Source organism: Calidris pugnax, unplaced genomic scaffold (assembly GCF_001431845.1).
Source record: "Calidris pugnax isolate Ruff unplaced genomic scaffold, ASM143184v1 scaffold69, whole genome shotgun sequence".
NCBI classification, from domain to species: Eukaryota; Metazoa; Chordata; class Aves; order Charadriiformes; family Scolopacidae; genus Calidris; species Calidris pugnax.
In genome coordinates this window covers 1,343,566-1,356,908 of record NW_015090859.1, presented here as the reverse complement: position 1 = coordinate 1,356,908, position 13,343 = coordinate 1,343,566, and the positions used below count along the sequence as shown (strand labels likewise).

Sequence of the window (13,343 nt, the reverse complement as noted above, 5' to 3'; positions counted from 1 at the left end):
AACCTCCTGGTGGTATTATGGGTTTGTTTGTTGAACAGCTAAGTACATACTTTGCACCCCAGATAAGAGAGTAATGTGAACCAGCCTTTTCCCTCCTCCTCTGTTCTTTTCCTTTACCTGGATTGGTTTTTTTCTTCCTTTTCCAATGTCGTGTTACCATCATTTTTGTCTTTTTCAGGGTGTTATCTTTCCTCTGTCTCTTGTTCTTTTCCTCCAATTTCCCTTTTTTTAACTAAGCAATGTGTTGATTTCCTCCAGTATCCTAGCTTCTGAGTCAAGCTTTTCTTCTTTTCCTTTTATTTGTTCTTCATTCTACAAACCTGTATATTCTTCTGCTCCCACCTGCTGTTCGCCCTTCTGTGACACGTCTTTTTAATCCTCTGCTACTCACTCTCTTTTTTCATCATATGTGTATGTGTAAATACCCATAAGCCTGTCTGCTCGTATCTTCAGTCACGCCCACTTGGCGTGTGCTTGAATATGTATCAGTAGCTCTCTGCCCTGCATATTTGATGCATCTACTTATCACTCATGGAGAATTTCCTAAACATATAGTATCTGTGGGATGTCTTTCTCCACTCCATTCCCAATGAGAGGTGCAAAGGGAATCCAGTTGCATGATCCAGCCTATATTCTGTGTTCATCCCTCATCTGTTTCTGTGTTAAGAGCTTCTCAGGGGCAGGGTTTACTACTTTCTTTTTTTTTTTTTTTTCTTGGTACATTCAGGAGAAAACTGTCAGAACAGAATATGTGCCTGTAGCTGAGCGACAGGAACTTGTCCTGAACTGTCTTTTCAGTAGCTCCCACTGCCATAGTACCTGTAGTTGCAGTCAATTAGGGGAGCCTTTCTGCTTTAGAAGTGCTCATGGTCTTTAAATGCACAATCACCAATGACTGCTTCAGACCTCTGAGTTATGATCTGGGAAGTGGCTAATAAATGGTTTTCAGCCTATATATCTGTATGGATAAAGCAGCCCATAACTGAACGTCATCACCCCTGTTCAGACTCAAATTTGCTGGGGATTAATTAATTGTCTTAATTTTCTTCCAATAAACAGTCCTTCACGGAACCACATCCGAAACACCAAAAAAATGGAGGAGAGAAAAGCTGATCTTGCAAGTCTAGAAGGTTATGGCACCGCAGTAGCACCAAAGAACCCTGAGAAAGGCAAAGGTGAGTTCACATGTTTGTATCGTTGTCTTGAATTGCAAAGAGCATGCCTGCACTGCAGTTGCACAGGCAGATCCACCAGCAGAGTAGCCACGGTAGCAGAGAAACGCAGCATTACACCTGAAAGTGCAAGGCTTTGCTGCTTTCAGCCCTTAGGCAGCCCATCCACTAAGCGCTGCCCACGCTGCACCAGTGTGCTGGTCCCATCAGCCCTTAGCTTGGGGTTTCTGTGTATCACTGTGTGGTGTGGACAGCCCAAAAGCCACCTCGGAGGTGGGAACTATGTGTTATGAGGCCCAAGTCTGCAGCAGGTCTTCTCTTAGAATTGCCCAGCTTCTCAGGGTTCTCTTCCTCTGGATAAATTTCTTGGCATTCTGTTCCAAAGACTTTTGGTTTGTTGGGTTTTTTTTCTCTTGAATTTTGGTTCCCATCATTCATAATTATTTACTGGACCAGTGGCAGTACAAGCCCCCTGTGTATTGAGGACAACTGGCCACTTGGACTCTTCTGTTGTACCTGGACTTTTAGTTGTCCTTTCTTATCCTAACATGCAGGTTCCCTGGCAGGGCTGCAAATGATTTTTTGCCTTGATCTTTTCATGGCCTTCTCCCCTTTCTTTCTGTGTCTCTCTCTTCCTTTGTAGATGACACTAGCTCTACCTCAGAATGCTCTGTACTGTCAAAAAAGCGCTTTACGCTGCAGGGCTTTACTAACCTCAAAAGTCAGAAAGGTAATTTTTTTTAAAAAAAAGCTAGACTGTTTTCTGTTTAAGGCTGTAATTGAAGCATCACTTTGTGTGTGTGTGTAGTGCAACAGGTTTTCAGTTTATGCACTAGCTTGTTCTCCTAAGTTCAAGCTAGGTTCCTGAGTCACTGACCCTGACACGGAGGTTTCAAGAGAAACTGGCTCCAGAGTGGGAGAGGGAGGAATGCAAATAATGAAAAGTGGAGCTTTTGGAGAAACAAAGGAAGGAGTGCAGTTTCAAATGCCTCCAGTCTCACTATTGAGGCCAAGGAAGGAGTTTATAGTGCCCCATTCCTGTAGGAAAACTAGATGAAGGAAGTTGTCTTCAGATCAGACACCTGGCCTGCTTCTGGCTTCAGTGGATCTGCCCCAAATGCACCTCTACTTGGCAAAAAGGAATCAAGGTTTTGCTAGAGTATTTCTATATTAGCATCTTTCAAAACTCCTAAGTCATGGCTACATTTGAACGTGTATGACAATGTTGTTTTGCTGGATACAAAACTAAATAAGAATTTCCCTATGCTTCCAGAAATGGTCTGGGGTCTTTTTGTGGTGGTTTTTTGTTGTTGTTGGATTTGTGTTTTGTTTTTTTTTTTAATTGGCAAAGCAGGCAATAGGAGTCTGATACCTTTCTTGCTTCCTCCTGCCAAGTAATCGCACTGGCATATTCACTTCTTGCTTTGAACAGCTGCCTCTGAACAGTCTGAATTGCATTAAGATGCTGATACTTGTTCACGAGCATGACTACTTCTTCTTTCCAAGCATCTTTCCAGAATGCCTTTTTAAAACCTGATTACCTTTGAGTTCTTTCTGGAGAGACTCTAGGGTTGTGTATCCAATACTAATGAGGTGAGCACTAATATGCCATGCTTGCCTTGACAGAAACGCCATCATCTTCTGCTAAAAGCCAGACATTGCCAATGATCCTTCTTACAGGACCAGGTATTGCTGTAGCACTAGATTTATACAAAAATGATTGCTTAATTTGGTAATGATTGTCTAAAATTGAAATTAATTGTATTCAGTTGATGTCTAATTCATTTAGAAAAGTTTACATATACTTTCACCTATAACTGTGTAAAATAAATTTGTCAGTTTATCTTCAAATAACTACATGTAAATAATTAATGTATCCTGCTGTAATTGACCAATGACAGCTAAAATTAGAGCGATTACAGAAATCCTCATGTTTTCCAGTGTAAACTCAAAGGTATTTAGCATGCACTCCACCTATTCTCTTTTTTCCAGTTCTTCAATATCTCTCTTCTGTGTTTTTTGCCTATTCATCCTCCTACAGCTTCTCCTACCAGTCCTGACAAAAAAGCTAAACGCCATGAAGTAGTGAGTGACCCAACTCCTTTTGGTTTAAGAGGTATAGTGATACCACATCTTGCACTCCACAAATATTCACACATCCCTCATGTAATATGTTACAACAGAGCCCTGGGGTTACCTATATGATGCTGTTGTGTGCAGCAGTACTGGTAGCAGCTCATTTTTTCCAAGTGGGTTTGTCAGCTTCCATATATAGTGTTTTTGATAGCACAGCTAGTTGAAGTTTTACTTTGGCATCAAATAAAATAGCGTACGACTAACTAGTTTTTTAGAAGAGGGCAGTGGAAAAGGGATTTTCTGCTGAAGAAATAGCCAGAAGCTGGGTGTTTAATGGAATTACAGGTGGCATGCAGTTGCTATGAAACACATGGTTTTCCAGTTAGCATCCTCCTGTCACTGTGCCCCTTGTGGAGAGGGCTTAATGTTTTTAAAAGGAAAAAAAAAAATAATAATCCAAAACTCATGTACTTTAGTCAGGGTGGTAATCATCAATGTCATGTGGAATTTCCATTTTAGATCTGCATTTATTACTGTAATCACAGTCCAGTTGCATATTCAGGGTTGGAACTTGATGATCTTTAAGGTTCCTTCCAACCTGAACCATTCTATGAGCCTATGATCTTTCTTTGGGTGATAGTACACAATCTTTAGCACCCTGCGAACCCCAGATGGTTTAACTGAACCTCTTGTAGCAGTTTGCCTCCTGTCCTCCCAACCCACAGCTAAGCAAAGAATAGAAAAGCATTTCAGTTAAATGACCCTTTTCTAACCATCGAGGCTGTTGTTGAAGGCTTGAGTACAAATCCCTGGGGCGAATTAGCTAGAGTACAAGGAAAGGAGTCTCTCTGTTTCTGACTCTTTCCACCAACATCTTTTAGAAATATATTTTTCTAAAGATAGATGAACCTAATTCAAGCCCTGCCATCATCCTCTTCTCCAGGTTTCCACAGCCTTTGTCTTTGTCTCTCCTGTGGAAATGATGCTGGTTGGGCTGTAGTGCTGGGGGAACACCATTCACCTTGTCTGAGCAGCAGGCAATGTAATCCCAGGCCAATTCAATGCAGTAATAGGAGTTACAAGCCTAATTTTCTGCAGGTAGTGGTCAAACTTCTGAGATCTCCAGGTAACATGGAAATCCTGAGGGCCTGAAAATGCTACCAGATAGCAAAGGGTGTTTTGTGGCCTGGAATTTTCCAGGGTGGAGAGTCCTTGATCATTGCTAATTTACAGTAAAATTGTTGGGTCCTTGAAACAGAATGAAACCACTAAACCAAGTAAATGAATTCAAAACATCTAGTAATTCTGTCTGGTACCTTCTGATCTCTTTTTCTGGCTCTTAATCTCTTCTCCTCCCCGAACCCAAGGAGGGGTAAGCAGGCAGTTGACCCAGGCATTTCAGGATGAAACTGCACCAGGTGATGGTCGTGGCTCTCCAGTGCAGAGCACACTGCCCCTCCAGTCTCCTTTCTCTGCTACATTTCTCTGACTTACGTTGCAATAGGCTCAAGGAAAATGAATTGGTGACAGAATCACGTCTTGCAGAGAGATCCTAGCTCTGTGAAGAAACCTGTGGGCCCATTTTTGAAGAGAAGCAGTTAATGAATTCTTGATTTTCCTGGTACCATCAAATCTAAGTTCATTTCTGCATCACCTTGCCTTTCTCAAGACTGCCTGCCATTTTTTGACATTTCCTGCCTTTATAGGGAACTCTGATTTAGTCTCACTGTGCAGAATACATGGATGTTGAACATGTATGCATGTTTTTGGTGCCTGTAGTTAGCTAATGTGAATATGACTGTGGTGACCACTTCCTTGCCCAGGATGAGATGGGCTTTTATATGGACTTGCATATGAAAAGAAAGGCTGAGAAACAGGAGCTGTTACCCAAAGTGTTCCAGATGAGCAGGTCAGTGAGTACAGTGCTACAGGCAGAGCAATTACAGTGATTTCACTTTCTTTTTCTTTTGTGCAACTCGTTGCTTCTGTTTCTAATGAGAGCTTGGAACAATTAGGAGAAACCAAGTTTTCTATTGTTGCTTTGTTCTTAACTTGGAAACAATGGAAAGGGTTTCATCTATATCCTACAAGCTAACTATAGGGTGTGAGCTTCCAAGGAAATTTGCATGGAATACAGCGGGAATGTATTGCTCAGTTTCTTCACAGATGGAAGTTCATTCTTAACCCTGGACAGGGCCAAAGGGGTCAGTACTTCTAACCTTGTGCAGGTCATCCAGCAGCGCAGGCGAGGTAAAAGCCCCACTCTGTTTGGTGTGCTCTGGGTGTGATTTCTTTCTATGATCCTTAGATTGCTCTGGCTTTACTGTGGTGATGCTCGGGTTTTTCCTTAACGCACTGGTATGACCAGTCGTGTGACAAATGCCTCAGACACAGCGAAGAGCAACAATACTGGTGCTTTCTTAACTTAACTAATAGTTCAATAAAAGTTGGGAGGTTTGTTCTTCCTTTCATTGGTTTCATTGAGTTTCGTTGTTGTTACCCTTTGACTTGAACCAAAATCTTACTTATGAGTATTCATTTGACTTTTATTATTACTTTTTCTTCGTTATAAGCTTGACATTTATTAGCAGCTGCTGACCTCAGTGAAAAGCATTCCACTAGTAAAGCTTACTGTAGTTTTATTTGGAAAAGGCTTTTGTGTACTCTGGATATGATTCAGCCTTGTAAACAAATGAAAAGCTTCACCCTGAGAGAGGAAAAGGAACACTTTGCAATAAATGACAGGCAAAAGATTGTTCTTCTTGTGCTTGATGCAATGACTTAACACCAAGATAATTCAGTGTGATTTAAGTAATTTTTGTACCTGCATACTGTTAAATAATAAGCTTCCTCATCAGGTGAAGTACAGAGTGCCTGTAGCTTATGTTGAATTTTTTGACAGCTCTAGGTGCTCAACAGCTTGAACAAAGCTATGTGCATCCATCCCTTGTTCCAGTAGGCTGTTTAGGTTGCTTTGGGTGACAACCCTGTGTGTTCATCCTCTTCCCATAGAGTGCATGTTCCCGCCTTCTACCTCCTCCCACGAAAGAGTATCCATTGTTCATCTTTGTATACGGGAGAAATAGCTTCTTTTTAGTTTGTGTTCTTTCCATCTGTTTCCCTCTGTATTAATCCAAAGAGCCAAATTCACTGCTGTGCATTGCCACAACTCCACTGTCTCTGATGGAAACAGGCCAACTTTTGCCAGCTGTGAATTTCACCCAGTGGCTGCAATAACTTCCCCGTGTACGATTTCCCTCCTGTTTATGTTGATCACTTAAGAGCTTTTCAGTGCGAAGACCATTTCTCCCAGCCAGTGGCTCAGTGCTGCAAAATTAACCAGCAGCTGTTTGTTCCCCAAGGTTGGGCTAAAACATCTCATTCTCTTGATGCATCTGAAGAAAATGATGGCTGGTCTAGTGCTGAAGATCCGCTGAATTCATCGGATGCAGAGGAAGAAGGAGGAGGAGGAGGGGGAGGCGAGATGAAGCTGGTAACCACAAATGCTTTCCTATTGAGCTAAGCAAATGTTACTGATACATTGCATGTGGCAGTACATAGGAATGCTTTTGGAAGCTTGCAGGAAGGAAAGTGTCTGCCTTGAAATCCTCAGGTGGGCAAAATTCCTAGGGGAATGGAAAATATCCCCGTCTTCTAAATCAGCCCTGTGTGTGTTCCTTGGGAAGGTCTGTCCGTGCCTTTGTGGACACACCGACTAGTGAGACCGTGACTGCTCACACCATAGTACAGCAGTCAATGGCATGCTGTCAACAGGCTTCCACACATACATCATGTCACTAGTTGGCCAGCTTGGTTTGTTTTTTTTAATTTTATTTGTAGAGATTTGAATTAATTGTTGTAATGGAAACATTTCGCTGAATGTTTTTGAGGGTGTGAGAATTCATGTACTGAATTTGCATGTAATCGAGCAGCAAAGTTTTACTCCTCCTCAGTATTTTTATTTACGTAGTCTTCAGCATTTATGTGCATGAGAAAGAAGGGAAAAAAGTGCTGTAATTTCATAACAAAAGCTGCAACATACTTTAAATTACTCAATAGAAATAATTTGTTTATGTTTTTCCTCTGTGTGCATTTAGACTCCTGGTAAATATACAGTTGTGACTGATTATGAGAAAGGAGTTTCTGAAGAATTTACAGTGAAAAGTGGAGATCTAGTTCAACTGATTCGTGAAGGGGAGGATGGACTTTGGTACGCAGATCTGTGTTTGAAAATTTTTATACGCAGAACTGTGTTTGGAAGGCAGATGCTTAGGGCAAAACTCTCAAAGGCATCAAATGAAGCCATCTGACTTTTTATTGTTTTTATATATATATTTTTAGGTATGTAAAGAACCTGAGCACTGGTAGAGAAGGTTGGATCCCAGCAAACAATCTGCTGATGCTCATAGGCAATTCAAAATCGGCTCAATCTTTAAGCAGCTCTGGTAGGCAATTTATTTTAAATTATATGATTGTCTTTATTATGAAAGTAAGTTGTGAAAAACAACAACCTTATCGTATTTTCTTGACTTCTTTTTTTTTCTTTCCTTCCCCTTTCCCAGAATCAGGCACTGCCTCCAGCACTTTGAGCACATCATCAAGTTGCAGTGATAGCTGCAATGCCAGCAGCACCAGCTTCTCAGACATTAAGGGCTAACATTAAATTTTCACCCCACCTCCATGGAAGGTAACTCCAGAGTTTGTCATTTTGTGCAGAGTTCTGGATGTTGGACTCAAGAGAACCACCAGTTCTGTGTTGCCAGCTTTGAGTATTTTCACTGGTGACTTTTACAGGTTCTCCCAGAGGATCCCAATGAAAAGTGCATGGAATGTGAAATTGTAAATAAAAGTTAAACCATTTGAAATAGGGTCTTGCAGAGGCTTCTGCTCTGAAGTCTGAAGCTGCAGAGCTGTTAGCATAAAACACATTTTCTCATTTATATACAATCAGGTTTCTGCAGAACTGTATCGTTTTGTAACAGCCAGGATCTGAATGTGAGCAAACAAAACGTGTTCAGTGCTAAATCCTTATTGTAAACTAATAACGCAGCAATCACTGTACAGGATATGTATGAAGAAAATAAATCTGAGTTTACAATTTCTCCTCCCCAAAAAACCCCTTCTCCAAGGACGTACCTCGGTCAATGCAGCGAACGGGACTCTTCCAGCAACCAGGAAGGGAGGTTTGGTTCTGCCTTTTATCTTCTCTTGGGTCTTCAGGATATTCTTCTGCTCCCGAGAGACTGGGATGCAGACATGACCTATTCACCGACCACAGCAGCATCAAAAGGAACTGTCATTTTATCCTTTCCAACCTTTTAATGATGTGTGCAATGGAACAGATGTTTTCTGAGATATTCTGGCCTCGCAACCAAATTCTTTACCAAGATCACTGTGTTTACATAGCCTTGGCAATTTAGTAGTATCATTTTTTCCTTATGCAGGTGCACAATGAAACACAAATATTCACTAAATGATTTCTTAATAAATGGGAATTGCATAGTTACCTTCAGCTCTTGCAATCAACATGCAGTTACAGGCAGAGGAAATGAATGTGGTTGCACTATGGGTGAAGAGCCTTCCTTCAGGCAAATTTGTGAGGGCTGGGAACCAGACCTATTTGTAGTCAGTAATATTTGTTGCAGATTTATTCAAAGACAAAACCACAATGACATAATTTTTCTACAAAAGGGGAGCACGGGAGAAAAAAAGACCTTCATTAGTATAAATCTGACTCTTCTCAACAGACAAGTATTTTAATTTTTTTTTTAAAGGAAGGATAATGCTAAACTTGCTGTTTTTCAAGGTATGATGTAAGCCAATATTGTAAATTTTCACCTTGTCAGATGTTCTTTGCACTTCATCCTTACAAACAGTCCAGAACTGTGTGCATGTATGGAATATTGTATTCATTCCTGTCCATCTCTCAAATATTTTTACTTATATGAAAATAGGTTTTTAACTGATTCATGTATCATATTACTTAAAAATATTGTGGATGTTAAGAGCGCGATTTTTCAGAAGCAACGGGAACTGCTGTTAATCATCAGACCCTCTGATGACTGGGCCCTGAAGTCTATCTTTATGCCAGAATTTTAGATTTTAGAGGCTGCAGCTTAGGAAATGTAAAGGACAAATACTCTAAAGAATGATCTTACTCCTGAGTTGCAACAGCAACCCTGCCCCAGACGCAATCAAAATGCAGCTGACCATGGTCAGTACAAATTGAAACATATATATACACACACGTATATTTATGTACATATATCTATGCATGTATGTGCTTGTGTGTGTATATATATTTCTATGTAGATATGTATATGTGTGTAGATATAATGTATCAATGTAAAAGATGTATTTATAGTCTTCATGCTGCTGAATGTGTCACTTTACAATTCATAAATACTTAGGTTTCTTGCAATACTGCAATATAAAGGCGGATCAGGGTTTTACTTCAGGCATCTTTTCCAATGTAGAAATCCTCTGATCTTTTTTTAATTATCCCATATAATACTGTGCTGACCGGGAATATTTAGTCTGATATTTAACGATGGAATGGCAACATGAGATTCAGCTTATCTTCATCTATGTAAGTTATTTTGTAAATTATCTGTAACATAATTTACTTATATATTGCTGTCATTGCTAGGATGAGACTGTCCTTTCATTTCTCGGCCTCATTTGTGTTATTTCAATGGTTTCTCTCCACATCATTGCACTTTAATACAACCCATTTCACCATTTCCTTTTTTTACTGCTGTTGTGAATTAGAAGTTCAGAGGTCTCTATTGTAATTATTTGAATAAATTTCAGCACTTCTTGCTGAATGCCTTTATATAGACGTGCTCTGTGGTTTTTTTGTCTCACAGTCTTAAAAAGTTTCTTATGGCTATCATATGAAAACAGAGACAGGCTGAAGGATTTGGAGCAGAAAACCAGGGCTGTCTAGATGTTGCTTGTCAGGGTCCATGTGTTCAAATCCTTTACCTACTCCTTTGGGACCATCTCAGAAAAACCCCGTGTTACCCCCATGACCCTGTCTCACTTACCTGGCACTGGGGAATTAAAGCCTGTCTGTGGGCTGAGGATAAAAAAACGAAAGCTGGTGCCAGGTGATCAGATTGATTCCCTTTCTTCTGCACACCCTGTTGTGTTGTTTTGGTTTTTTTTGAAAGATGGCACATTGTGGTTGGGTTGTCCTTAAAAAAGCTGTGTATCCTGTGATTCCCCTCCTCCTTTACGCACGCTTCTCTTCATCCTGTGGTCTTAGTAGACCAAGTTGGAGGTCTATGTCTGGCAACAGCTGCAGCTGGGTGAGAAATAAGAAATGACATTTACACTGGCAGCAGCATCTGAAGAGGAACATGTTTGCACGTTCACTGATCAATGGCTTTAAGGACCATCACGCCATGGTAGAAGGTGAATTTTGCATTGAACTGGAGTGATTTGGGCTGAGTCGGTGGCCATGTGCAATTACAGGATGCAGCTAAGCAGTGACTGGGATTTGATTGCTTTTATTTACTCTTCTTCTTGGTATCATAACAGCTACCTCTGTAGTAGCTATTCCTACTGTTCTGAGCAAAAGGAGGTCCAGCCTTTCTAAGCACAGCCACATCCTACTTTTTACAGCAGAAGAATGAAAGAATTCCAGCCCAGGTTTACCTTAGTGGGAAGTAAAGAGTTTTCTATATAAAAGCCTAATAGTGATTGATTTTCTTTTAATTGTGATGATGTTTATTTCCTATTGCAAACACTGTGGACTTGTCTTGGGTTTCTTATGTGCTGGATAACTGACTCAGAGTTGGAGCACAGTCTTTCCTAGATACAGAGGCTGTTTGCTAGTTGGAACTCAAAACCCTTTCTCCATTCTGCACAAATGTTGTCAGCAAAACCGAGGGCTTTGGACCATAATTCACTCAAAATGACAGGGGCTCCCATTCTCGTTCTGTGTCATGCATCAGATGGTTATTATGAACTGCACTGTAAAGTTTTGAGTGTCCACACAGGTCACCAGAATTAGGTGCCTCCCTGGATTTGTGGGGGAGTGTGTCAGTTCAGTTTGGTCCAGAGGAGCTACTCAAATTCAACTCCCTTATCTTAGGATGTAGAAATAGAAGAGCCAGATTCTGTTGTCCCTTACAATTTGGTGTAAACTGTGTCTAGATGCCATATTATCAAAATAAGATATTTAGATGTTGAAATAGGTTCTCTGGGCTTTCATTTGAAAGGAGATGAATAGGTAACATGTAAGCTATGATGGCTGCATTAGCAATAACTACTGTTTATTTTAGGAGCTGTTAAGGAAGATGAGACTTCTTGGAGACTCGTAAGCAGCTGGAAAGAAATAAATGGCTATGCAAAGAGAGCAAGGTAGTTTTCTGACCTTTAATAGCAAAGCACTTGATAAATAGCTTCTCCTGCCCTTACAAACACCCTGACAGGGTGAGGCCAGCTGCAGCAGTTGGACAACCTAATGCCTTTGGCAAAGGTATGACACGTGCTCTACTTTGTTCCAGGTGACTTCCAGAAACCCTCTTTACGTGCTGTCCTATTTATTTATAAAATTATCCCTTCATCCCTTAACACGTTCAGGAAAGAAGTTTAAAGCCTTGTGGCAAGATCCAAGTTTCACTTTTCTATGCAGGAGGGTGTGCAATAACATGCTCAGATAGCACTATGGGGACCAAAGCACTTGTTCTCCTTGGTTGGTGAGGTGTTACTTGAACAGACAGTTCAGACAGAGGGATACCAGCTCCCTTGCCAGCCAGACTGTATTGCATTTTTCCTGTTTGTTTTTTTTATTATTATTATTCCTTTCCGCATATTCCCAAGCTCCTGCACCTCAAGCTGATACGTTCAGCTGTAATGTGATGGTCAGTCAAAGATCAGAGTGGATGGATTATCTTTTGAGGTGAGTACACGGGGGTGGTGGGGTGAGGAGCACAGGGCATAAAGATGTTTTAACTTGAAAAAATGCTGCATATCGTATGCCAAAGTATCTGCTGCTTTGTGCTGCTGCCAGTCCAGCATTAAGCTCCCCTCCTGCTTCCCAAGTCCTCCCCCGTTGCCCCTGTGCTCGAGCCTCCAGCTCTGAGGAGCAACTCAGTTATCAGCTCCCTTCCCCAGGCAGTTTTTGGCTGGATCAGCTCCCAGAACAGGCACACCGTTCCCCTTCCTGAGCTCCAGTGGCCACAGCCTCAGCAATGTCAGCGTGCTTCCGACCAGGGACAAACTCCCAAGGCAGCAGGGCAGGGGCACTGGGTGCCCAGGGTGGTGAGGCACTGGAGGGCTCCTGGACCATGGGTAAGGCTGGTACAGCTGTTTTGGCATCCGTTCCCTCCCCTGGCTGCTCACGTGCTGTTGTACAGGGTTGACTCAAAATATCTTGTCATATGTAAAGAAATTCAGACCCCCCATCAATGTTGTCCAGCCGTTTTGCTTGGTCCAAAGGGCGTTCACACTGAAGCATCCTCACCCAAAGCTCAAGGTTTTTCCTGGAGAAATCTGGGAGCAACGTTAGGTCTAGACAAAGCCTCAAGAGAAACAAAAAGCAGCATGGTGTACCCAAAAAGCAGGCTGAAAGACAAGGTGGCAATGTTTCCTCATCCAACCTAGTGGTGCAGCAAGATGAGTCCCTCGGCCCTTCACAAGGAGAGGCTGAATCTCAGTCAGGGCAAAGGCAAACCATGAGGAGCTCTGCCAGCTTCTCTGTGGCTCTGACCCTACCAGAACAGCCAAAAATTGCCCACAACGTTAAGTTATAACAGTAAGAGAAGAAAAGATGATGTGTTAAAATATGTTTGCTGGGCATCTTTGCTCCTCTCCCAAGTGCCACTGTGACCACCACTGTCTGTACCAGCAGCAGCCTAAAGATGGTGGTAGAAAATCAAGCATCAAGTTTTGCATTTTTCATCTGAAGGGTTTTTACTCAGATACGGTGGTTTGGTGCTGAAGTGCACTCCTTGACAAATCAACTGAAGTGAACTGATCAATCACCTTTTGGGTTTTTATATTTATTCATTCCACACCAGTTGACAAGACAGCAAGGTCCCCAGCTGCAATTAAAAGTTGGATTTATCAGTGGTGCTGCTGCAG

The 13,343-nt window shown here is 41.6% G+C and overlaps 1 protein-coding gene across 10 annotated transcripts in view; it reads left to right on the top strand.

The window, feature by feature from the left end:
• MCF2L (MCF.2 cell line derived transforming sequence like) overlaps positions 1-10,083 on the top strand; it is a 173,898-nt gene extending 163,815 nt beyond the window's left edge. For 5 of the 10 annotated variants that reach the window (XM_014944161.1, XM_014944162.1, XM_014944159.1 and 2 more), the window contains 8 exons: positions 1,060-1,175; positions 1,816-1,902; positions 2,799-2,858; positions 3,214-3,288; positions 6,611-6,741; positions 7,346-7,458; positions 7,590-7,693; positions 7,811-10,083. In XM_014944161.1, the coding sequence (XP_014799647.1) occupies positions 1,060-1,175; positions 1,816-1,902; positions 2,799-2,858; positions 3,214-3,288; positions 6,611-6,741; positions 7,346-7,458; positions 7,590-7,693; positions 7,811-7,905 (781 nt within the window). In that variant the 3' untranslated portion in view covers positions 7,906-10,083. The remainder of the gene's footprint in view (positions 1-1,059; positions 1,176-1,815; positions 1,903-2,798; positions 2,859-3,213; positions 3,289-6,610; positions 6,742-7,345; positions 7,459-7,589; positions 7,694-7,810) is intronic. The other 5 variants (XM_014944158.1, XM_014944160.1, XM_014944165.1 and 2 more) reach the window with 5 other exon arrangements.
• The last annotated feature ends 3,260 nt before the right edge of the window (positions 10,084-13,343 follow it).